The sequence below is a fragment of the Sphaerodactylus townsendi genome, linkage group LG03 (genome assembly GCF_021028975.2).
Source record: "Sphaerodactylus townsendi isolate TG3544 linkage group LG03, MPM_Stown_v2.3, whole genome shotgun sequence".
NCBI lineage: Eukaryota > Metazoa > Chordata > Lepidosauria > Squamata > Sphaerodactylidae > Sphaerodactylus > Sphaerodactylus townsendi.
Window position 1 is genome coordinate 64,297,446 of NC_059427.1, and position 25,543 is coordinate 64,322,988.

Below are 25,543 nucleotides of genomic sequence, written 5' to 3' on the forward strand. Positions count from 1 at the left end.
CTCTGAATTGGAATACCCCAGAGTTGTAATTTCATCGACTCCAATTTAAATCTAATCAAAAGCTAGGCGCTCCCTTGCTTTGACTCATCAAGTCATCATCCCTAGTATTATTCTGTCCTGAGATCAGAAACTCTTATTTGTTAAGGAAGATTAGCTCTCTTAGCATCGTTGGGGTGTGTGTGTGTGTGTGTGTCAGATTTCCCTGTATCTAGCCTGCTCAAACAACAGCCCCTAGCCCAGTGTCTTCTGAACTGCCTTTGGTTCGGTTGCACTATGTGCCAGACATCCCCCCTTTTTCTGAAGCCAGTGTGGGCATTCAACTCTGCCTCTTTGGACCTCCCTCTCCTACATAAGATAAGTATCACCATTCCTGAAATGACCTCTACTATTCCCCTCTATCTTTCACCTCTATCTAAATCTTAGGCTTCTTCACATTCTCTGTGGGTATGTATTTTGCCGAATCTGCATGTGTATCTTTTATTATTTTGTTTTTCAATAAAATTGTTAAAACTTATTCAAATTCTGGTCTCCCTTGGTTTTCTAAGGGGGAAAATTCTGGTATAAATCAGTAGAGATCCCTACCTGAACCTCTTGCATTATTGGGTTTGTTCCTGCTAATTTCCTCAACCCTAAAAGGGAATAAACTCCAGACCAGTTTGGGTAACAAAACCATTGTTGGATATTCTTGATCCATTTAATTACTGCCCAGTATTGAATTTGTCATTTCTGGTTAAGGTGGTTGAAGGAGCAGTGGCGAAGCAACTTCAAGCTTTCCTGGACGACACATTGACTCTGGATCCATTTTTGGCTGTAGCCTGATGGAACTATCTGTCTAGTGAGACCTATGCCCTACAAGGCTTAGTCCAAAATTGCAGGGTCTGTAAGGCATAGATGTTTGGCCAGGCCTACCGTTTAGGGCAGCAACAGTAAACCTCCCTCCTCTCCTCTTTCCTTTCCTCATTCCCTCCTCTGCCTTTTCCATTTTTGTTTTCTTTTTCCTGGGCATTTTGATTTTCTGTCTTCCTTCTTCTGAAGCCACAAGGTCACTGTTAACTGTTGTCCCGCCTATTGCCATTTTCAGTCTGTCACCATGTGAGAACGTTTCCTCTTTAGGTGAGGTAGGGAGTAATAAATATATTTTAAGGTACCATCTGTTCATAACTAATAGTTTAGGTTTGGTTTTTATGGTTTTAATTATTTGTTTTAATTTTATGTACATATTGTTTGTTGTTAGCTGCCCTGAGCCTGGCTTTGCCAGGTAAGGGCAGGGTACAAATGAACAAAGATAATGAATTTACTAGAGCACATTCTTTTCCTAAATCACCAACTGCTATTCATACTCCCCACCTCCACCTCTTACTGGGCATCTGTCAACTGTCACAGAACATATCTGGCTCCTCCTTTCTTGGCAATTCTAACATCACAAGTACATGAGCCAATCAGCACTCTTGAATCTTGCTGACTTGTCGCCATTGTGGTGATTAATCTGCCCTATAGTGGCTTGAAAGAGACCAGAGTGGTTTGTGCTATATGAAGAGCTGTTTGTTTTTTATGAGAATTGGGAGTCGGTAAGTTTATGCAAGATATCAGTGACAGAGAGGCCTTTAAAGGAAGGCTTTTGCTATGTTACCATTAGTCTTCCATAAAAAGCACTTGCCACTATCTCAGCATCAGCTGTTTCTCATCTTGAGGGCTGAACTAAGAATCCCTGCATGTATTGGGCCTGGATAGAGGGGTGGTGGGAAGACGAACCTTAAATCTGGTTTCTTACTGTGCTTTGGTTTGAGGTGTATAGTATACGCAAATACAACAGTTGGATGTATGAAGATAGGGGAACATAAGACTTGCAGTTAATGCAGAGTGTTATCCTATCCTGTTTCCTTGACAGCCTCATCCTGTATGTTACTCAGAAGTAAGGTTCATTGAGTTCAGTAGGGCTTACTCCCAGATAAATGTACATAAAATTTCAGCTTTGGGAACAAGCCCCATTGAACTCAGTGAAGCTTAATTAATGTGCGCATCTTATATGAATGTTTTGCAGTAGTGGAAAATCTTACCTTGAGTGAATAAATGTCTAGATTGTTCATATTTACCATATACAATACTGTTGCCAACGGGTGCTCTAACTAGTCCCAGACAGAGACAGACTGACCTAAAGAGCCACACTGACTTGTTGTATGATCTATTTACTTGAGTCCCAGATAGTTCCCAACAATTACAGTGCTCTCTCATCTAGCACTGCCATAGAAAAACACCACATTATGCTTCTCATTGTGTGTTATCTAACAGAGGAGTTTTAAAAACTGAAATCAGACTTGCCACAGTAAAATTAAAAAGCTTTTCTGAATAATTTTTGCTGATACCCTGTTTTTCTGAAAATAAGTCTCACCCTTAAAATAAGCCCTAGCATGATTTTTCAGGATTTTTGGAGGATGCTTGAAATATAAGCCCTACTCCAAAAATATGCCCTAGTTACAGATTCCCTGGCGCAGCTGATCTGGTCAAATGGGGGGGCACGCAAAATCATGGAAAATAATAAGACATCCCCTGAAAATAAGCCCTAACGCATCTTTTGGAGCAAAACTTAATATAAGACCCTGACTTATTTTCTGGGAAACACTGGTATCCCAATCCTACAAAAAGTTGTCCCCGACTCTTCGTTTGTGCTCTTCCTGGGGATCTTCCGTTCCGCAAGAACATCATTTCTGGTTGCAGCTGAGGCAGGGGTGATGAGGGGACGGAACTCGCACTTCCATGTATGTAAGTTTTAGTTAGATCTTTATGTGAAATGAACTTCTCCAAGAAGGAAATACCGTATATACCGGCGTATAAGACGACTGGGCGTATAAGACGACACCCCCCCCCCACACACACACTTTTCCAGTTAAAATATAGAGTTTGGGATATACTCGCCATATAAGAGTACCCGGCGTATAAGATGACCCCACACTTTACAGATGATTTCCCAGGGTTCAAAAGTAGTCTTATACGCCAGTATGTACAGTAGATGCTTCTGTTTTGAAATCCTCTAATTCTTTCTCCACAAGGAGCTCAGGGAGGTATATCTCACTCTCTCCTCTGCAGTATTATCTTTACAACAATCCTGTGAGTTACATTAGGCTGAGAGGGTTTTAAAAGTACATAATGATGAGTGCAAACTCTTCTTCCTTGCAAAAGCACAAAATAAACATTTAGTATAAAAATAGTTGAATTTTCATTAACACAGTAGGGAGTCCAGATAATGTAGAGATTTACAAGTGGCATTGTGGGTGAGATCAAGCTTTATAGCAGTCTAGTAGAAAATAATGGTTGACTACCAAGCGCAACCAAAAAATATCAGCTTTGTCTGAATTGGCAAATTATTCTGCTAGTGTTTGCTAATGTGCATTTAAAAAAGCTGTGGATTCCATAAGAGATTACCAGTCAGGGTCATTTTGCAGTGTTCATGTTCATTCTTAGAAGGGTTGTTTTCAGCCCCTTTCATGTAGCAGAGGCAGAACCAGTTGCAGTTGGGATAAAGTAACCCGCTCTCCTGTTTTCGCTTTCGCGTGCCTCCGTACAGGCAGTAAACGGAGCCCACAGAAGCAATGTGGGTTGCTATTGCGCCTTCGCACGGAGGTGCATTTTTTCTACTCACCTCCCTCCACTGTGTAGCTACCCGGGCAGGCAGGCAGGCATGGACCTCCACAGCCATGCTGATGTCCCTGTGCCCCTAAATGGCTACACAGCTGAGAAGCACGGACAGAAAAAAGAAGGGAAGTTCAGCCGAGTTAAGCGCTTTCTGAGCAGCTGTTCGCTTGTGAGCAGCTGCAACCTGCATTAAAACCAAAGAATCACTGATAGTGTAATTCTTGAAAACCCTGGGGGGGCAAGGCACAGGGTGGACTCACATTAGGAGCGGAATCCGTGTGAAGTTTTCCCTCAAAATGGGTTTGATACCACTGCTAGCCCCCCTTTTTTTGCCCGTGCAGAAGGGGCCTTCAAGTTGTGATGTTCTCGCAACTTAACTTTGTCTCTCCTCTTGTTCAGTATTTATGAAGCAGTTGAAAGAAGCTGTGTATCAGCTTAAAGGAAGTACCATCAGTAGATTTTGATATCTGTGTGGTGTAGTGGTGGACTCTAATCTGAGTGGTGGAGTGGTGGACTCTAATCTGGAGAATTGGGTTTGATTCCATACTCCTACACATGAGCAGCGCATTTTTATCTGGTGAACTGGATTTGTTTTCCTCACTCCTACACATGAAGCCTGCTGGGTGACCTCAGGCTAGTCACAGTTCTTCAGAACTCTGTCAGCCCCACCTACCTCACAGGGTATTTGTTAATTTCATAAACCTTTAATGGGCATCAATAAATACAATATATGAAATCAAAAAGCAGTATAAAACATCTGAAATCCAGAAAGGATCAACAATCCAAAACCCTTCCCAGGAATTCAGCAACCAGCTCCAAGATCTGAGTTGAACTGTTATTTAACAGAAAACAAGCTCACATGTTAGGCGTAGAATTCCTTAATGATGGGAGAATGAAGTATATATGTTGTGGGGAGAAGGAAGGGAAAGGTGTTTGTAAGCTGCCTTGAGTAAGCTGCCAGTGGAGAAAGGTGGGGTATAAATTCAAACTACTACTTCTGTTCTTCCTTTGATGATCTTTCTGTGTCTACTGTTAAACTTGGACAGTGATAGAAGATCAGGTATGGATTAGTTTCTGGAAACTCAATCCAGGAAAGAATGAAGGTGTGATCAGTCAGCATAGCTCTAATACTGTGTATTTCTTGAGGCACTGTTCTGTATGCAGATGTCTGCATCTTCTAGTGGCAAAAAATCCCCATTAATTTTTCCAAGTCTCTTTACTAATTCCATTCTCTTGCCTAGGAGTCAACTTCTCTAAATAATTCAGTGAGTTAAAAGAGCTCCCAAATGATAGGCTCACTTTAAAATATCACATCTATAAACAAGTGTAGTTCTTTTTACTAATGTATTGTGTTTCATTTTGTGAAAGCGGTGTTCAGATAAGTGCATAGACAGTAGAACATGTTCCAATTGCTAGAGGAATAGATACCACAATAAGAATTATTGCCATTTTACATTTCAGGCTTCTTTCCAGATTCTAGTTGGATCTCAGTTTAAATAGCCATTTAATTTTTTTTCTGGTTAGCTGATTTTGTTAACATTTAGTGCACAAATATATATTACTTCTGTGTTAACATTTAGTCACAAATATATATTACTCAGATTTACTAGTCTCATAAATTTTAGACTTTCAAAAACAAAGCAAAGCTATGAAGCTAAAGTAGACTCCATTTTGTTCTCTCCATGGTAGATTCAAAATATTTTATTCCAACTAGTGGTTATATTAACATTTCATATTTTGGATCACCGATAGAAGTACATGGAGGTAAATTATGTAGATTGGAGTAAGTAAAGCACTGGGGCAGGAATTTAAAATTTTACTGCTGTATTTAATGCCTTAAATTTGGGTAAATGCATGAAGTTGTACAGTGGTACCTCGGTTTTCGTCGATAATTCATCTGAAAGGAATTGACGAAAACCGAAATCGACGAAAACTGAGGCACCATTTCCCATAGAGGAATCAATGTAAATCCAATTAATCCGTTCAAGGCAATCCAAAAAGTGTCTCGAAGGGATTAATTGGCTTCCTCAAACCCCAGCCGGGAGGCAGAGAAAGCTCCTTATTTGGGCAGTGACATCAGGGGGAGTCACTGCCCAAATAAGGAGCTTCCTCTGCCTCCCAGCTGGGCTTCCGCAAACCCCAGCAGGTTTTGGTTTTCGTGGACTTTTTCTGGGCAAACTTTTTCTGGGTTTGAGGACGAAAACCAAGGCAATCGACGAAAACCGAGACAAATTTTGCCCAGAAAAAGTTGACGAAAACCGAAGTCAACAATAACCGAGGTACCACTGTAACTTTCTGCTAAGGAATTAAATTATTTGTTGTCATAGGGGTTGGATCTATAAGATATACAATACAGATTACTTTAGCTTTTGTCTTGCTGGGGGAAATCACACCCCTTATGTTTGGAATCCATTGATTTCTTATTTAGGAGGGGAGCATCTTGTAGCTTGGTTCCAGCCCATAAGATTCTTCTCTTCTGAGTAGTAGGAACTTTCATGGTAAGTCCATAAGCAGAAGGCAGATTTACCCTGTGTTCCCTACCATACAGCAGTCATTTCTGACTTTGGGAAAGTTTATTACTGAGGTCAGGGGATCCATGTGGATTAATAATCACCCTGTATAGGAAGTTGCAACCAGGTAAAGAAGGGAACAAACTCACACTTTCTGCCTCTTTCATCTATGGAGCTAATGAAGGAAGGAGAAGAGGCTGATTATTTATATAATTATTTTCCACTTGCTTTTCTCCCTGGAAGGACCCAAAGTAGCATACCAAAAAAAAGTTGTTCCAAACAATAAACAATTCCATCACACATATATGCATGGGCTGGTATGGGTTTGTCAGACTGATCATAGAATCATAGGCGGATTCCACATGGGCCAAAAACAGTGGTGTGAAAACGGTGTAAAATGGTTTAAACTTGTGTAAAAGGGTTTACACTGTTTTCACACAACTGTTTTTGGCCCATGCAAAATCTGCCATAGAGTTGGAAGAGACCCCAAGGGCCATCAAGTCCAACCCCCTGCAATGCAGGAACATATACAGGAACACTCTTCACAGATGTTCAACCAGCTTCTCTTTAAAAAGCTTCAAAGAAAGAGACCCCACCACATTCCACTGTCTAACAGCCCTGACAATCAGAAAGTTTTTTTCCTGATATTTAGGTGGAATCTCTTTTCCTTCCTCAGCTCCTTCACCTTGAACCCATTACTCGTGGTCCTAGTCTCTGGAGCAGCAGAAAACAAGCTCGCTCCCTCATCAACATGACATCTTTTCAAATATCTAAACATGGCTATCATGTCACGTCTTAACCTTCTCTTCACCAAACTTAACATTTCCAGCTCCCTAAGTCTCCCCTCGTAGTGCATGGATTCCAGACCTTTTACCATTTTGGTTGCCCTCTTCACTCCTACACATGAAGCCTGCTGGGTGACCTCAGGCTAGTCACAGTTCTCCAAACTCTGTCAGCCCCACCTATCTCACCTACCGTTCCAGCTTGTCAGTAGCCTTCTTGAATTGCGGTGGCCAGAATTGTACACAATATTCCAGGTGAAGTCTAACCAATGCTGAATAGAGAGGTACAATTACATCTGTATCTCAGTCTTGACACTATACTCCAATTGATACAGCTCAGAATCGCATTGGTTTTCTTGCCCACTGCATCACACTGCTGACTCAGGTTCAGTTTGTGGTCTACTAAGACTCCCAGATCCCTTTTGTATGTTGTGTGGTCAAGCTAGGTGTCACCCATCCTATTTTTGTACATTTTATTTTTTCTGCCTAAGTGTAGTATCTTACAGTTATCTCTGTTGAAATTCATTTTGTTTGTTTTGGCCCAGCTCTCTAATCCAGTAGTTCTCAACCTGTGGGTTGGGACCACTTTGGGGGGGTCAAATGACCCTTTCACAGGGGTCGCCTAAGACTCTCTGCATCAGTGTTCTCCATCTGTAAAATGGATAAATGTTAGGGTTGGGGATCACCACAACATGAGGAACTGTTTTAAAGGGTTGTGGCATTAGGAAGGTTGAGAACCACTGCTCTAATCTGTCCAGGTCATTTTGAATTCTGACTCCGTCCTCTGGGGCATTAGCTATCCCTCCTATTGGTGTCACATGCCCTCTATTCCATCAACCAAGTCGTTGATAAAAATATTGAATGGCACAGGGCCTAGAACAGAACTCTGTGGAACCATACTAGTCACTTCTCTCCAGGATGAAGATGAGCCATTGATGAGCACCCTTTGAGTTTGATCAGTCAACCAATTAGAAATCCATCTAATAGTAGCATTGTCTAGTCCACATTTCACTAGCTTACTTGAAAGAATATTATGGGGCACCTTGTCAAAAGCTTTACTAAAATCAAGATATGCTATGTCCATAGCATTCTCTTCATCTACCAAGCTTGTCACTCTATCAAAAAAAGAGATAAGATTAGTCTGGCATGACTTGTTTTTCAGAAACCCATGCTGACTTTTTGTGATCACAGTATTCCCTTCTAAGTGCTGACAGACCATCTGTTTAATGATCTGCTCCAGAATCTTCCCTGGTATTGATGTTGGGCTGACTGGATGATAATTATTAGGGTCCTCCTTTTTCCCCTTCTTTAAGATGGGGATAACATTAGCCCTCCTCCAGTCCACTGGGACTTCTCCTGTTCTCCAGAAACAAGTTCTAGGCTTCTACAGCCTTCCACAAAGGCTAGAGGTCTTGTGGCCTCAGGATTAAATTCTGGGGTCAGAAAGGTCTGTCAGTCGAGTGTGGAGAGTAGAGTTTGATAAATATTTACAGTCCTTGTGTCAGGATCTCTGGAACTAGTCTTTTGGCTTTGAGACTATTAACGTCTTTCCAAGAGCTTTCTGGTGTACACTATGGATTCCTAGGCTGACATTTCTATGTGTTATAATTGGTTAATTGGCAGTTAATTTGTTATCTCCCAATTGTACACACACTAACATGAATGCTGAATAAATATTTGGTGTTTTTAACCGGTCTTGGCATATACAGTCAGTTCCATCAGGGTTAATTATCATTTGGTAAACTCTTGTCACAGTATGATACTCCTTCACAAAAAACCCTATAATTTTATTCACTTGTTAGTGATCATAGCTGCACATAAATAGGTGGCAAGGTGGCTTTCTTGTTGATACTGAGGTTTAGGATTAAAATAAAACATTCAACTAACTCCTGGGCATTTGCAAATCCTGTCTGGTTTCTGTTAATAGCTGTTGAATAGGGATAAGTTAATGTTTATGATTACTGAAGTATTTATATCGCATATTTGCCCTCTGATCAGCTTAACATGCTAATCTCTGGGGCAGGTTTCCTGAAGTATGAATTCAATTTTCACTGAGTAGGTTGACTATTAGGTAGTTAAATTATTGCAGGAAAAAAATCAAGGCAAACTGATATCCCAGTCCTATAGATAAATGTAGCTACAGTGATGCAAAGAGCTGCTTGTGTCCAGGATTTCCGACATGTTTGGATTTCAGGGTATTAGCATCATATTTTTAGGTGCAAGTGTTGCTGCAGCAGATGGAAACAATTTTGGACTGCCAGAGTACAGTTCTAAACTCATTGACTTCAGTAAACTTAGGAGCATATACAGTGGTGGGATCCAAAAATTTTAGTAACAGGTTCCCATGGTGGTGGGGTTCAAACTGTGGCGTAGCGCCAGTGGGGCTGGGCGGGGGACGATGGGGGCATGGCCGGGCATTTTGGGGGTGGGGCTGTGGCAAGGACGCAGCCGCTGCACTGGTCCTTGGGCAGGAAACTATTGCATGCAGGTGCAGGCTGCTTCAAGTTCTGGGCACTACTGCTTAGCGGAGGGGCGTAACGAAGGCAAAAATCACGTGGCAAAATCACCAATTGGTAACCCCCTCTTGGCACACACAAATAATTAGTAACCTACTCTCAGGAACCTGTGAGAACCTGCTGGATCCCACCTTTGAGCATATAGCTCTGCTTAGGACTGTACTACCAGTCACAGGTGTCTGTAGGTGGGGAACCTTAATGTATTGATTTTTTTAATGTACTGCGATATACATATTTTCAGTTAGTCAGCAAGAGGTCTACATTAACACTGTCCTCCGCCCCAATTCCCTATAGGACAGAAGCCCAGAGGTAGCTTAAAGATCAACAGTGCATATTCCAACAGGAATTGTTTCATGTCGTGCCAGTCAACAGCACCCAACTTTTTGGATTGTTTGGTGCACTTGAATTCCTATGCTTAAGACCTCGGTTGACAACACCTGGAATTCTTTTGCAGCTGATCTTGACTCAGCATCATTATGACTGTGTGGCCTCCAAAAACTGTTCCTTTGCTGCGCAAGCACTTGTGTGTGGACTGCAGTATGACCCAACTGTCAGTGTATTGCTCTGCTGTGAAAACAGCTGTATGTTAAGGTTTGTTAGCATTTCAGTGTTTATTACTAGAATGCATGAACACTTCTATTCGCCATAAAATCATGGGAGTTTGTCATATTAATCTGAAGTCTGGGAGAGAAAAGCTACCTAGCGAGAGTGGTGAATAAAATATCATAAAAAACTGATTGGAAAATAACTGCATTATGAAAGCTTTTTTATTGGCTGTTTCCACACAAGTCACCTAAAATATTTTCAGAACATTTTAGATTTCCCCTAATAACATGTTTTTTGTTCACATTCACCCCCCCCCCCCTTGAAATGATTTCTGTTTTTCCTTGTTTTTCCAATGTGTGGACAAATCAGTGTTTCTGTTCTTCACAGCCTCATGCTGCTGTTCCCTGAGTCTTCTGTAGTTGATGCTGAGAAGATTAAGTCTCAGATTTCAGAAGTGCTCTGAAATGCTTCAAAAACAGGGTGGGGGGCTTCTGCAGTCACAAAATGGGGGCAGTGATGCACAGCAGGGAAGGCAGAGGGGCTGGGAAACAGGCAAATGAACCCTATTTTAAAAGCCAAAAGAATTGCTAGAAAAGAGGATGCATTTAAAACGTCTTGAGGCTTCAAGTAAAATGTTTGGGGGGGGGAACAGCACAACTCTTTGGAGGAAACATTTTATTTCCTGCCCCAAAACATTTTAAACCATATGTGCGGAAAGGGACAATGTCTTGCATTGGGAGGTCACATGTGTGTGCTGATTTTTTTTTGGTGCGTTCAAAATTATCTTCTATTTCATCCCCCCCCCCCCCTTGTCTGTCAGAAAAATCCAGATATCCCAGGGATGTTGCCCTAGTGGATTTGGTGGAAATTGTGGCACTGAGTATTGTTGGTGCAAAGTGCTGTCAAGTTACAGCCAATTTATGGCAACCCCATGTGACATTTTCAAGGCAAGTGACTGAGCAGAAGTAGTTTGCCATTGCCTTCCTCTGCAGAGTAGTCCTTGGCAGTCCCCTTTACAAGTACCCCGCAGCTTAACTTCAAAGATTTGACAAGATCTGGTTATACAATATTCCATTTCACATCCCAGCTTTGAGCATTACAATATTTTAAAATTCTAATTTAAACTGTATTGTCGAAGGCTTTCACGGCCGGAATCATTTGGGCGCTGTGTGGTTTCCAGGCTGTATGGCCGTGTTCTAGCAGCATTCTCTCCTGACGTTTCGCCTGCATCTGTGGCTGGCATCTGTGGCTAGATCCTCTGAAGATGCCAGCCACAGATGCAGGCGAAACGTCAGGAGAGAATGCTGCTAGAACACGGCCATACAGCCCGGAAACCACACAGCGCCCAAATCTAATTTAAACTGTTTATTGAAATAAAGTCAAGTGGTGAACACTTCCATACTTAGGAGGCTAGGATTCTCTATAGAGTATTTTCCAAAAAAAGAGAAATTCCCTTTTTTGGAAATAGATAGTTTTAAGGGGCTTTTTAATGCTTGGTTGTTTTTTAGCAAGATAGAGATTTTGCTGTTGTACTTCGTATAGTTTTAAAAGGTAAAGATTTAGCCTTGCCATCCTCACAACATAGACTTCAAAGGTGATTCAGTGATATCTTTTTGACTAAGTAAAGAAATTAGAGAAGAAATAAAACATTTACAAATTCATTTTAATTTCCATGCTAAAGGTAGAAGCTCAGTTGTGACCAAATGCACCTCTTCTTCCTATGGAATGCTCCACTGTGGTTGTTGCTCTTCAGGAGCAGATGTTCAAGCAGATTGTTCCACTGGAAGAAGAGGGTTTTTTGGTCACAATTAAGCTTTTATCTTTCAGTGAGACACGGTACAGTAGCCATAGATAGTCACAAGTCTGCCAAATCCCCTTTTAATGCAGTCTGTGCTTGTGGCCAACACTGTGTCTGATTCTGGATTTCACTGTTTAATAACTCACTGAGTAAAGACATGTAAATTTTTGTCTGTCCTGACTCTATTGCTCATCAATAGATTTCCCTCTGAGTTCTACTATTATAGAAGAGGGAAAGAAAGTTCTCTGTGTCCACTTTTCCCACCCCATTAGTGATTTTATAAACCTATATAATGTCCCACCTTGGCTGTATTTTTTCTAAACTGAAAAACTGCAGACTCTTTAGCCTTACCTAAATGACTTCAGGAAGAGAAGGTAACATATTATTGTCAAATCTTGGAAGCTAAGCAGGGTAGGTATTTGGATAGGAGATGCCAAGGAAGGCTCCACAGAGGAAGGCAATGGCAAACCACCTCCGCTTCTCATTTACTTTGAAAGTCCCTTTTTTGAATCACCTTAAATTGGCTGTGACTTGACAGGGCTTTCCACAGACATAATTGAGTACCCTGTTTATTTAATGGTGGCAAGCATATACCTTGGATAGTCATACTATGTAAATGTGCATGCTTCTTAGCTAATGATTCAAAGAGAAACAAATGAATAGGTATGTGATGTGCTGTCCAATCTTGTGCAGGTACATTTAAATGCAGGTCCCATTTAATTGGGCTAATTTTAAAAAACATGCATTAGACTACAGTCTTAGCTGGCGGGGTTTTGGTTGTGGGGGGGGGGGGAAGGTATTCAGTGATATGCCTGAGATAATTGATCTGATGCTTTAAAAATCATGCTGAATGAAAATTACAGTTACCAAACAGTCAAATACAATGGCCTGCTAGGGTTTGGTTCACTCAGCAGCCATAGCCCAGTTACGAGCATGTAATTACTATGCAACACAATAAAATAAGGCTAATTCTCTACACCAAGGACATTCCAATTGTTCTTAATTTTTTATTAAAGCCATAATAATATTTCACAGGTAAAGAATGTCTCAGATGTATAGTACTTCTTGGAAAGCACAGAGTATAATTAACTGTTAATATTCTGTATATGTGATATAAAGTGGCATAATTTAAAACTGGTGAGCAAGGGAAGAGAATGATAAAGAAATGACTAACTGTTAAAAAACCCTGCATCGCAATAAGACTGCAGCAGTATTCTTATATTGTGTTAAAGTGATACATTTTCTTGAAGCAAAATGGACAGTTAGCCAAAGATTTGCCATGGTTTTCTCCTGAATCTTGTTTTAATTCCATGATTATGGAAAATGACTGCACATTTAGTTTGCAAGTAAAAACAAACATGGCTGTATTTTTCTTGACAGTTTTTGTCTGAATAACCCGGAAGCATATAGAAACGAAGACAGTGGAGAGCAGATGAGATCAAGGCAGTGACAGAGGTGGCTCCAGCAACTTACAGCTACCAAAGGATTATTGCCAGATCGCTGTGGAGATGAATGGAGAACAGCCGCAGGAGACAGGTACTGCAGTTGTGGAACCCTGACGTTCCACAAGTATCTTCTGTGCTATTAATACATTCTGCAAAAGTGAATTTGGCACAAATAAACCATTAGTAAAATATAGATAAGGTAAAATGTACTATGTATACAGGCAAGATTATGGAGTTCCTTTTCATGTGTGTCCATCCCCATATGGGTGCTTACATTATATATAATCTCAATATACATAAAGTCTCCAAAAAAACCCCCTACCATTAGCTAGCAGTGAATCTGAACAGCTTGCCATCTTTCCCTGTCCTTTATTCTCTAGGCCAGGTTTAGCCCAGATGGTCAATTGGCTAGATAGATACTGTATATACTGGCGTATAAGACTACTTTTGAACCCTGGGAAATCATCACTGGCAAAAGAATTGTGGGGTCAGTCTTATACGGGTGCTCTTTAATATGGCGAGTATATCCCCCCAAACTCCATATATTTTAACTGGAAAAGTGGGGAGGGTCGTCTTATCACGCTCCTTGAGTAAAGTCTTATACTGACTTGGTGGTATATACAGTATTGTCAAGACAAGAATGCCACTGTGTAGATTGTTTGCCACAATTTTCATTAAATACTGTTGGCTCCTTCTAATACTATTTAAATAATTTAATAATAGTGATTACTTTGATGTATTCATTTTTTTAAAAAAATGTTGTAATTCTAAACTTACCTTAGTATTTAAGGATAAGAGCTAGAGACAAGATGTAGTCACATGTATATTGCTTACATGTAAACCCTACCTAACAAGTTATAATAACTCATTGCAGTTTTTAAAGTATTTTCTGTTCTAGTAAAGTTAATGGCATAAAAATACTTGACCGTGTATTTGACTGATTAAACCTTTTTGACCAATCAGATGAGCAGCCCAACTCTAGATAGCGTTCACTTCATATGTTTCCTCCTTCATTTCTTTCCCTCTCCTTAACCACCCTTCTTTAAAGTTCATGCTTTACTGCCAGCATCACTTAAGGAATAAAATCTTTAAATTATACACACCTAGTAATAATTACAGTAAAATGACAATAATATGCTTAACACAAAGCATTAAAATGCTTCATTAATGCTAGGCATTGGTTTTTATTCTGTCCATTTCACTTCTTGTTCCAAGGCGCCACCACTCGGGATGTTCCTTCACCACCCAGAGCTGCTCTATCATGCTTCTGCACCTCTGGGTTGGCTGGGAAGCCCCCAGGCCACCCAGAGCTGCACCATTTCGTCCCCGCAGCCTCTGGGAGGGTTTGGAAGTCCCCAAACTGCCTGGAGTTGGCTGTCCTTACTCCTGGCCCTCCAAGCCTGGTGGGAAGGCCCGCAGAGTGTCAGGAATCACCTTCCCCCACCCCAGGGGCCAGGGTAAACCTGCTTCCCCTAGCCCATGGCCCAGGAAACATTCACTGTGGAGGAGGTGGAGAGAAATCAAGCATAGGTCTTGGTATCAGGGGAGACAAGCAGGGTGGGACCCAAGGGAGGTCTAGGGAAGGGCAAAGCTTGGGAAGGAGAGACAGCACAAGTAACCCATAGGGCCAGGTTAGGGCAAGCTCAGCGTAGACCCAGGTTGACAGATTGGGGCCCCAGAAACGGTACTGTCCCCATAAAAGCAACGAAGGAGGTGGCCAAGGAGGCAGCTGTTGGCTGGCAGTCTGTGCAGAACTGGGGAACTTGCCAAGCCACAAGAGAGAAGCAGCCAGTGAGTCCTCCTCCCTCACTTCTGAAACCTACAAGACCAACGAGGAGCTGGAGCTGCCTGCCCCAAGGGTTGCTGAGAAGGGGTCCCCACCAACAAGAGGGCGCATACCTCTTGTGAAAAGGAAGAGTTCATCCCTAAATGGATAAGTATGCCATGCTGTTCATGGTACTGCATTTCTTAATAAGAAGGCCTGCTCATGGTTTATTTGTCAGGTATTACCTATAGTTAGGTGCAGTTTCGTTTCTTACTCTATTGTTAAATATAGTTCCTTACTATAAAGGTTTATCCTGATATTCATCTAGATGTGTAAATATTTGTCCCAGCAATATAACAAATGCAGCCATAGGGACAAGAAAACTGTCACCTGGTTAAATATTAGTCACCTCTTTTAAGAACAATACAAGAAGGTTCTCTAATAATGTGTTCCTCCCATATTTTGGTTATGATGAATATAGAATTTTCTTTCTGTAACAACAAATTCCATCATAGAATTTGACCTTCTGCTTTCAGTGATTCTTTAGTATTTGTGGCATTGCATTTTGAAACCTCTCTCAAAATTATTTGAGCTGGAAGAAGTATTTTATTTTGAAATGAGAGGTGAGGATTGTAAATTTGTAAAAAGAACTTACTGTATCCTTATCTGTCATATGAAGATACATTAATTGAAATAAAATTGTTGCTGTTGAAAATATTTCTGATTATCATTTTGTGTCCACTTGGAGGTTACAGTGTTCTTAACCATTTCTTTTTCCTGATGTTTTTGTAAGCCCATTTTGATTGGGCAACATTTGGGAGGATAGGTTGAGGATAAGGAAGGGTGACTTTTAAGCATGATGTTTTGAGTTGTCCCTGTGTCTAGAAATACATTAACTGGAAGAAACTATTTTTTCTGAAGTTGTTGTTTATGCTGAGTCACTATGGATTGGTTATGCTATAAAGCTAACAGTCTAAAGTAAAATCCATCTTTCCCATATAATGCTTCCGAAAACTCCAGGCACTATATAAGTACAGAATATGAGTAACCAAGAAGTTCATAATCCTTTATGAAAACAAACTGGAACTTGTTTGTGGAACATCTGAATAGTTGAGAATCTGGGGTAGATAAAACTTACAAGGATTCAACCATGAAGCTCAGCTGGGAAGTTACTATATTCGAGTTAAGAGCTTTACATGCAACCTTTGAAAGTGAAGAGCTCAATCAAGCATAGCGAACTATATTTCTATTTAAGGATTGATTCATTGTGGTGTTAAATCAGAAACATGCTAGTTATAGATATACACTGTAAATCAATTGTGAATGGGAAGGATTAGGAACTCCATATACCTGAGATTTGCATACTGTCTGCCACTTCAACCTTCACATTAATGTTCCTGTTTCTTTGGTTCATTTTGTTGTTGTCTCATGCGATTTGCATTTTAAACTGGATGAAATTGCAATCAAACTGGTCCATGTAACAATGGAGGTACATGTTGGGAGATACATGTTGGCTTCCCTGCAGAAATGTCCTTGGGTCCCAAGCACACTGAAGCATTTGTTGGGACTTCCAGGATCCACATTTCTGCTAGCTAGCTAGGAATATCTAGGTGGCATAGAGATCGTTCAGGGGTTTTGCAGGACTGTGATTTGGATCCAGTAGAAGATTTGCACAGATGAAAGGAGAAGCATTTCTGGAAATTCCTTCCAATGCTGTTCCTGGGAGTACCTCCTCCCCCTCTTCCCCCCCCCCCCCCCCCCCAGCATTTGGCAGCTTTTGGAGCTGCAGTGGGAAGGAGGAGTGGGAAGACAGTTTTACTCCCCCTCATAGAAATCCCTTCCATGAGTGCCAAATCTTGGTGGACCCAAGCCTTTGGTTGGCACTACACAAATGAGTCTGGAGCTTGCATGCTCTTTTTTCTTCCTTTTTCATGCTGTGATTCAAGTAGTTATGGCCTGTTGAGCACAAATCAGAGCTTATTGTGAAATGCACACTGGCAAAGGCCCTTTCCGCACGGGCAATATACAGCGGCCCAGGGACGGCAAAAACACCATCCCTGGGCGACTGTTCGCACAGGAGGCGCTGCTGCATTGCAGCAGCACTTTGAAGCTTGGCTTGCTGACATGGCACAGCCTTTAACATGGCTCAACAAGCAAGGGTTTTGCAAAGGAGCATCTTCCCTAGGAGTCCCAGGTGTGAGACACATGGCTGGGAGGAAAAGCGCTTGCTTTCCCCGTCGCCTCCACTCACCGTCATGTCCAGCATCACCCTGGAGGTCTGCAGGGACCCGCTCACGCTGCCCTCCGACCCCTGGAGATCAGAGGGCAGCGTGGACGGGTCCCTGCAGCCCTCCAGGGCGACGCTGGACATGACGGTGAATGGAGGGGGCTGACCGAGAGGCGGCTTTGTGCGGAGCCACCTCTCCAGCTGGGGGAGGAGTGGGGGCCGCTCACATGCTAGCGTGCGAACGGTCCCAGAGCCTCCATCTGCATAAATTATGCTGATGGAGGCTCGTTTTCGCCCATGAGCGGAAAGGGCCAAAGTATGGTTTGTATTTTCTAAAGCCAGGATTTTACTTTTACAGACTTAGGAACATATACATTTCATGGAGGTGATTTTAGCAACCATCCCCTGGGCTCCTTCATCCTTCTGTGCCCCTTGAGAGTTCATGATGGGGCACAGGGTCTGCATCTAGAAGGCATTGCCAGATATCCCACACACACCTCCTGTACAATAAAGCATTTTTGCCAATTCTGTCTTCTGACTGTTGTCATGGGTGATGCATCCTGTGTTATTTATGAGTGTCCCAATTGTCAGGAATGTTGAGGGAGCAGCGTATTGGGAAGGGAGAGAAGGCAACAAAACTCCCTTTTGTGAACTTGCTCACTTTGCATCTCCATAGGTTCCAATCGATAGGTTGTAATTCTGAATTGCTCAAAAAGACAAGCTGTAGTTTGTCAGTTTGGATTAACAGAACTGCAACTTATTCTGAAGTAGAAATAATTAGAAAAACATGCCATGAGGGGAAAAAGGAGTGCAGAACTACTAGGCAGTATTTGTATTACCAAAGCATGACTCAGCTTGATGTATAAATCCAATCCATAATCGTAATCATCATCTGTAATGTAAAACCACTTCTGCCAGTTGGTGGCACTCTTAAAAATATAAATGATGATGTCTTCTTCTCCCCAAGCACAATGCTGTTATTGCATACACCTTTGGGGGAGGGGGGTGGTCTTGTTCTTGCTGAATCACTGAGACAAATTAACTATTTGGTTTCTTAATGTACTGATTCTCAATAAGATCTCTGCTCCTTCTGAAGAAAATGTACAAAAATTATTTCATATCCAAGGGATATAAAAGGGCAGAAACAGTGATTTGTCTTCATTAGAAAATGTTATGCCAGTTTTATTTTATTGTAGATGCAGGATCTGGTGTGGAAGAGACTGAATTCAATTGGGATGAGTATTTGGAAGATACAGGAGCACTGGCAGCACCCCACAGCTTGTTTAAACATGTAAGTAAGCATCTGATCATGGTCATTCATCTCTGTTTTATACATCTTTTGAGCTCTCGTCTCTATAGAGCCATATTGTCAGGAAGCTCTTTGGACTTCAAACACTTCAGAACCCTAACTCTTGTGGAGAGGGGGAAACTCTTGTCATCAGAGGTATCAATAGGAGGTAGTATTAATAGAGCGCATTTACTTCTCTCTAGCTTGCAAAGGATCTTTATGTTCCTACTGGTGCTGTAGACATACCTAAATAACTGCTCGCTTTGACAATATAGAAGAGTTGTCATTGCTTTTTAATTTGCCTCTTTATGCTTTCATGTAACCTAAAATCTTTTACACTGTTTGTAGACTTAATTATTCAAAGAGCTTCCCAGATCACCACTTTTAAGATTATCGTGTAATTTATATGTGCCTAGCAGTAAAGCCCATTTTTAAATGAAATAAAATAGACTCTAGATTGGGGGAACAGGGCAGGCGGAGAACTGGGAAGGCTGATGGCTGGTTTGCCTGCCTGCCTGCCTGCCTGCCTGCCTGCCTGCCTTCTTCCCCTCCCCCCTCCCCACTCACTCTAGGGTTGCTCTGGCTGAATTCCATCAGATGGCTCCTTATCCTGCCGCTTCCTCCATCAGTGTTTCAACTGGCTGGGAGCTCCCTCGGTGCAGCAAGGCTAACTTCCTGCCCATCTGTTTGATCTGCGGCTCATCCTTGGCTCCACTGCCACTCTCCCACCACTCCTTGCTGCCATGGCCCTTTGGGCCTCGCAGGTTGGTTGCTGGGACAAGGGTGGTAGTCTAGAGGCCAGGGCCCTGGACAGAAGGGCCTAGGTTGGTTTTTGGGGTTGCAGGAGAGTGGCTGAAGGAATATGGAGGCAGATGGCTGTCCTGGTGGGAGGATAGCTTGCCATCGCTTATCCACTGGGCCCAGGTGGATTTTGGGGGCTGGGGGAGGGTGGCTGGGGGAATCGGGAGGTGGGTAGCACACCCAACAGGGAGGTCATCTTGCTTCCTTTGCCGTACCCAGCCCAGCTTGGCCTTTGGGGGAGGGAGGGATGGAGGGAGGGAGGGAGGGAGGGAGGGAGGGAGGGAGGAAGGAAGGAAGGAAGGAAGGAGAGAGAGAGAGAAGGGGGAGGCTTCTGCCGGGCTGGTAGGGAGGGCAGCTTGCTGCCACTGCCCTGCTGGGCCTGACTTGCTCCTCAGTTACAAGGGAGGAGGGCAGGGGACTGATTGGAATGTGAAGAGTGCACTTCCGACCAATGAGCAGGCAGGATTTGTGAGTCCTGCCTGCCTATTGGTTGGAAGTGAGTTGTTACAACATTCCAATCCTTAGCGAATTATGTAAAGGATTTTCATCATGCACTTTAACAGCAATGTCTTGCACCCCACCCCACGTACACTTTTTGGTTTAGAATCTAGTCTGAGTGAAGCAGAGCTAGCTTACAACTTTGTGACTTTCTTAGACCTAACAAAGGTATTCTGTTTCTGTTGCTGCTTACATTAGTGGTTAGTATATAGCTCCAGGGCTTCCATGATAATACAGTGATTTGAATAGAGTAGTGAAGTGTAGTAATGTTGCCAAAATTTGTAATTACCTAGTCTGGAATATAAATTTTCCTAGCTCATAATGCTTGGATGCAAGTGATATTGAAAGACGCTTCTCTGAGAAGTTCTTCTGCAGAGAATGTAGTGTGAGATTCTGCACATACATCAGTGTTCTTTCAGTGAGTTTATCTGTTTGTTTCATCCTGCACACTTGTTTGGCACAGTTGAGGAAACATCTCCACAAACAGGAAGCTCTGAAGCCTTCAAAAAGGGAAGTTGGGCCATACTTGAACTTGTCTGTTGATCACCAGAATGGTGTAAATATGGCAGATTCTAATTTGGAGAACTGGGTTCAGCTCCTCACTCCTCCAGATGAAGCTTCCTGGGTGATTTTGAACCAGTCGCAGTTCTTTCAGAACTCTGTCAGCCCATGCGGAGGCAGGCATGGCAAACTACCTCTGAGCGTCTCTTTCCTTAAAAATCTTATGAGGTGCCATAAGTCAGCTGTGACTTGACAGCACACACATAAACTCATAGGATTCCTACCTAAATTGCTGATAATTTTGTGGAGGCTTTTTCTTGTATTTTCTGTTTCCTAGCGTTTAGTCTCTGAACCATCTAGCGTATGAAAATATTCTTCCCATGAGTCTTAATCTTAAATGAGGTGGATGGTTGTAGCTCTGCTGATACACAGTGTGGAAGGTTCATCACACACCAAATAGATGAGCCTTGTCTGAAGTAGACAGTTATCAAGATTAGGAAGAAGGCTGAGGTGGAATGGAGGTTGTAAACCTGTTAACTTATTTTATTTGAAATGGTAATATTTGGGCAGTTTGTTGTGCTCCCTTTTTAAAAAAACTGCATCTATCACTAAGCTACTGGGACATAATGGGGCTTAAAAAATCAAAGTGGGTAAAATCCTTGTGGAGATGTACTAGCAATTTTCCTCAGCTAAACTGCTGCTTCAGGGATTTAAGCAAATTGGAGCATTCTTTGTGTGTACTCACAAATTGTTCAGTATCTATTTCTTCACTTGTCTATTGTATCCTTATAGAAGTAAAGATTCCCCCTTGTGGATAAATCAGGGTTTTTTGTTACTCTGTGTAAACTACATTTTGCATGTAATTAACTGGTGGAAGTTAACATTTTTCAAAACTGTTTATGTAACCAACTGTAGTTCTAAAAATGATCCCCCCCCCCCCCGGAAAATATTAGTATTTGGGATAATCAGTTTATTTTTCTAGTTACTAAAAGAATTCCCTGTACTATACTATAAAGTTAGAATGTAAATCCTCTGATGTAAAATTTTGCCAATTAAATAGGCTAGTTTTATGTTTATACCTATATAATTGTTGGAGACAGATCTGAAATCATATTTCAGGTGCCTGGTCACCTGGAATTTTTTTTTCTTGTAAACCACAGTTTCACAGGGGATAGCAAATGAAAGGGAAATTTTAAATTGGTAAAAATCTTTTTTTTTTAAAGCTTCATGGTACTGCTGGCTTGCCGGCTACCATAAGAGGGTGCTATTTGTGCATAAGAGAGAATTTTATGAGACTGTTTCCTCTATTGTGAAAGTATTTCAGCCTCACTTGCTCACGCCATGTAAGATAAGTTCTCTCTCCTGCCATTCTTTTCTGCAATTATATTTCACCATGTCCTTTATTAATATTCTAAAAGTAAATTATATCTTCTGTTCAGCTCAGGTTAGATATGACTTGAACAGTTCTGCTACTGTTAAGGGAATGGGTCTCATATGCTGAATATATCAGAGGGCATGGTGACAGGTTAGAAGTTTGTGTGATATGGCTAATTGAATGACTGTGCCCAGAACTGAAGGCCCCAAAAAACAAGGAATTAAAAACTTCTGTCCTTTTGTTTTTGTGTGGTGGCCTTAGTGTAATGGTGTGTATATAATTTGTATTTGATAATTAGTTTAAAAGCCAGCTGCTCCTTCAGCCTAATTGCAGACAAGGAATAAGAAGACTAGTCATTGGTCTGCAGATGTATATACAATATATTTCTCATATAAAAAGGCATCCCAGGTTAGTTTCTGCTTTGAAGAGAGAATTTTGCATACTTCTGACACCTTTGTGATTTCCATTTCATTCAACGATGTGGACCTTCCTGTCAAGCAGTGCTGTGCGACTGGGGCACTTGCACACACAAAGGCACAGGAGTGCAGTGACTAAGGGGGAGGAGCTTGCTCTCTGCATGATGCTGGTTAACTGAACATTCTGAATAATCAAGTGGTTGGTAGAGCTTTTACATTTTTGACTGAGAAAGCAGAGAAGTTTTTGTGGCAAGCTTTATTTACTTGTATTGGTGGGTCAGAATTAGAATGTGTTGGAGGCTTGTGAAGATTTGCAGTGGGGAAATAATAGGTTTGGATAAAGCACCCCTCTCCCTGCACTCTGGGACAAAATAAGTAGATTCTTGCGACAATAGATTCTTCTGTATCTGAGCACTTCCTGTGCCCCAAGAGGTAGGAGGGGTAAAAATGCCCTTCTCTTATTCTATAGCACTCAGAGGAAATGCTTTTTGTCCAGTCCTACCAAAAGAAATTAGTCACATCTTCCTCTATCCCAAGGGTCTCTCTTAAGGTGCCCCTAATTTCTTCTAGTACCTGGGAATAGGGAGAAGGTGGTGAAAGAGTTGGGTGAGAATAGTGGTTGGTCATGCATTCTACCCAACACTAGTTTGAGCACACACACCCCTTCCACCCATTCTAGAATGCTATAAACTCAACTTCACACCTTCAGGGGATTCCTTTAAGGTGGGGGAAGGTATGATTGATTAGAATTGGGAGTAAAAAACTTCTTTCTACTTTAATAATCCATTGTCTCCCCAGAAATAAATCTGTTTAGCTTCAGTGTCAAAATCCTTTGGAGTTTATGATATCCTGGATTTGGAGAAAGGGTATCACACACATCTTGTGACCCTAATTCATGTTCTCGCCCCCAATATACAGTCAGAGGCTCTATTAGACCAATCCATCACAATCCTTTTTTCCCTTTTAGGGTTTTCTTTTCAAACTGATGCTCAAAATTCTGTCATCTTCAGGAGCAATATGTGTATTTAGTCTTCATCAGGGCATTTGATTAGTTCATTGCTTTTTAAAGTTTACATATATTTTTCTGCATATTTGCATATTTCAAAATATATAAACTCTGTTGGTAGCTGTCTTCTACTATGCTACTGACAGTCATTCTGACTTCAAGTTCATTATTAGAATTTGAGAGCTGCAGCACTATATTTTCAGGGTGGTATTTTTTAATGCTTACTATTTCTGTTTCACATGAAGACATAACTTTTTTAATAGAAAATGTTCGAGCTATTTCTGCTTTTCTCCTGCCCTTCCCCCAAGCAAACAAATGTGGTCGAAGTGCTGTGCCAGGTTATGTACGTATGACAGCCTTGTTAATGTCAAATAAATAGTGTGATATTTCGAAGAAAGTCTTGTTGTCTTTTAGCAGCACATAATCTTTTTAGATGCTTACAAAATTCAGTTTTGTAATCTGTTTTAGTATGCCTGATATTGTACATTGGTCACAATTTTCTACACACTGGCCTGTTTTATGAGAAAGGAGCTGATTTTTTCCCTTTTACCAGACTCCTTTGCTTCCTATAAAATGCCTGAGCAAAATACTGGTGGGCTATTGCCATGGACAGTTGCTGACTTCACTGGTTTTTCTAGACGTGGTTGTGTAATCTGTGGAGGCAAAAAAAATGATAAGCAGTGATCAATTATGTTTGCTGTATTTTGGGCTGTATTCTGGGTTTGTAATCACATCTTGCTAGAATAGATTTGAAGCTGCTGGTTTCTAATGTTTTATACTAATCCCCACTTGCTTGTAACTTTTGCCTTCTGACTTCATCTTGGAAACCATAGTCCATTACAGATCCTTTCTTCCGCTTAGTTTTTGATAGAGGTTTTTTTCAGTTGCCAGATTATAAGACCTTTCTCTTGCATCCTCCTTTCTTTATCCTTCTGTATTCTGATTTAGTGCTTTCTGGTCATATTTATTTACCTAGCAAGTTGTCTGGATTTGCTGAAATCAGCTCTTCTGAAATAAACTTATTTACTTTCTTCTATTACCATTGTCTTGTTCATTACATCCTGCCATTGGGACTGGAAGATGACAACAGGGTTGCACTTTCTGGTGACTATTGTTCATTAGTGTCTTCTTTGCAGACAGATATTCCCTCCCTCCAGCTCCACCGTGAGCTCTCTGTTAAGTATAGTCAGGTTCTATGGTTATTCTTTCTGCTAAGAGTTCAAAGAGGGCAATCAGGAACTAAGGGAAGGGGACACTGCCCCTCCAGAGCATTTGACTATTTGGGCATGAAAAAGCTTTGTTTTTGCTCGAGGGGAGGTTGCCCCCATTGGTTCTTTAGTAGCTAGAAACTTCCACTTCATGGCCAGTCTGCACATACAGTCCCTGTACATAGAAGACATCAAAGAACAATAGTTACAGGTAAGCGCAACCCTGTTTTTTCTTGTGTCCATTTTATTCCAAGGTAGCTGGTGTGAGTTTGTTTGTTTGTTTGTTTGTTTGTTTGTTTGTTCGTTCGTTCGTTCGTTCGTTCGTTCGTTCGTTCGTTCGTTCGTTCGTTCGTTCGTTCGTTCGTTCGTTCGTTCGTTCAACTTTTATACCGCCCACCTCCGGAGGGCTCTGGGCGGTGTACAACAACTAATATAATCTAAAATAACAAGAAGAGCACATTCAATAAATACATACAATATAAAAAATAGGGCTCTAAATTTCACATTTAAATTTCACAGTTGATTTAACATTGACAACAGTTAGATACCAAAGATGCCAAGCCTTAGTTCAACCTCATTAAAATTAAAGTTGTTTATGAAAAACATATATTGCTGTGCTATCAGATGCTCAGATTGTAACCAGAGTTACCTTTTCATAGGTGGATACTAGTCTTCAAAATGGCTTTGCACCTGGCATGAAATTGGAGGTTGCTGTCAAACCTGACCATGATACATATTGGGTAGCCACCATCATTACCACTTGTGGGCAATTACTGCTACTACGATATGATGGTTATGGAGAGGACCGGAAAGCTGACTTCTGGTGTGACATTATGACAGCTGACTTGCACCCAATTGGCTGGTGTGAACAGAACAAGAAGATTCTTAGAGTGCCTGAAGGTAAAAGTCTACTATAGGAATAAGAGAAGCCTGTGAAACAACTTTTCAATATACCTTTTACCATTTGGTTGACTCTGAACATAGTCAGGGTTCTGTCAGAACCTTTTATCTTTAGTTCTTCATTAAGCTCACCCATGATTTGACAAATGTCACTTTGCTGCAGCATCTGTATGCCTTCTGTCAATTCCCACTTGTTCAAAAATGTTAACTGCAGTTGTTGCTCAATAGTGGATATTGTGGATATTGCTAAGCTGTATGGGGAACAAATACATGAGGTCTGATGTTGACCTTTTAAAGATAAATAGAATGTTATCCTGCTGTGTTATAATAT

At 41.4% G+C, this 25,543-nt stretch overlaps 1 protein-coding gene across 3 annotated transcripts in view; it reads left to right on the top strand.

Annotated features, from left to right (window-relative positions):
* The window catches only part of SFMBT1 (Scm like with four mbt domains 1), a 101,961-nt gene that overhangs the window by 41,028 nt on the left and 35,390 nt on the right, over positions 1–25,543 (top strand). For 2 of the 3 annotated variants that reach the window (XM_048488142.1, XM_048488144.1), the window contains exons 2-4: positions 13,163–13,318; positions 18,416–18,510; positions 24,972–25,212. In XM_048488142.1, the coding sequence (XP_048344099.1) occupies positions 13,291–13,318; positions 18,416–18,510; positions 24,972–25,212 (364 nt within the window). In that variant the 5' untranslated portion in view covers positions 13,163–13,290. Of the gene's footprint in view, positions 1–9,892; positions 10,030–13,162; positions 13,319–18,415; positions 18,511–24,971; positions 25,213–25,543 lie in introns of all 3 variants that reach the window. The other variant, XM_048488143.1, reaches the window with a different exon arrangement.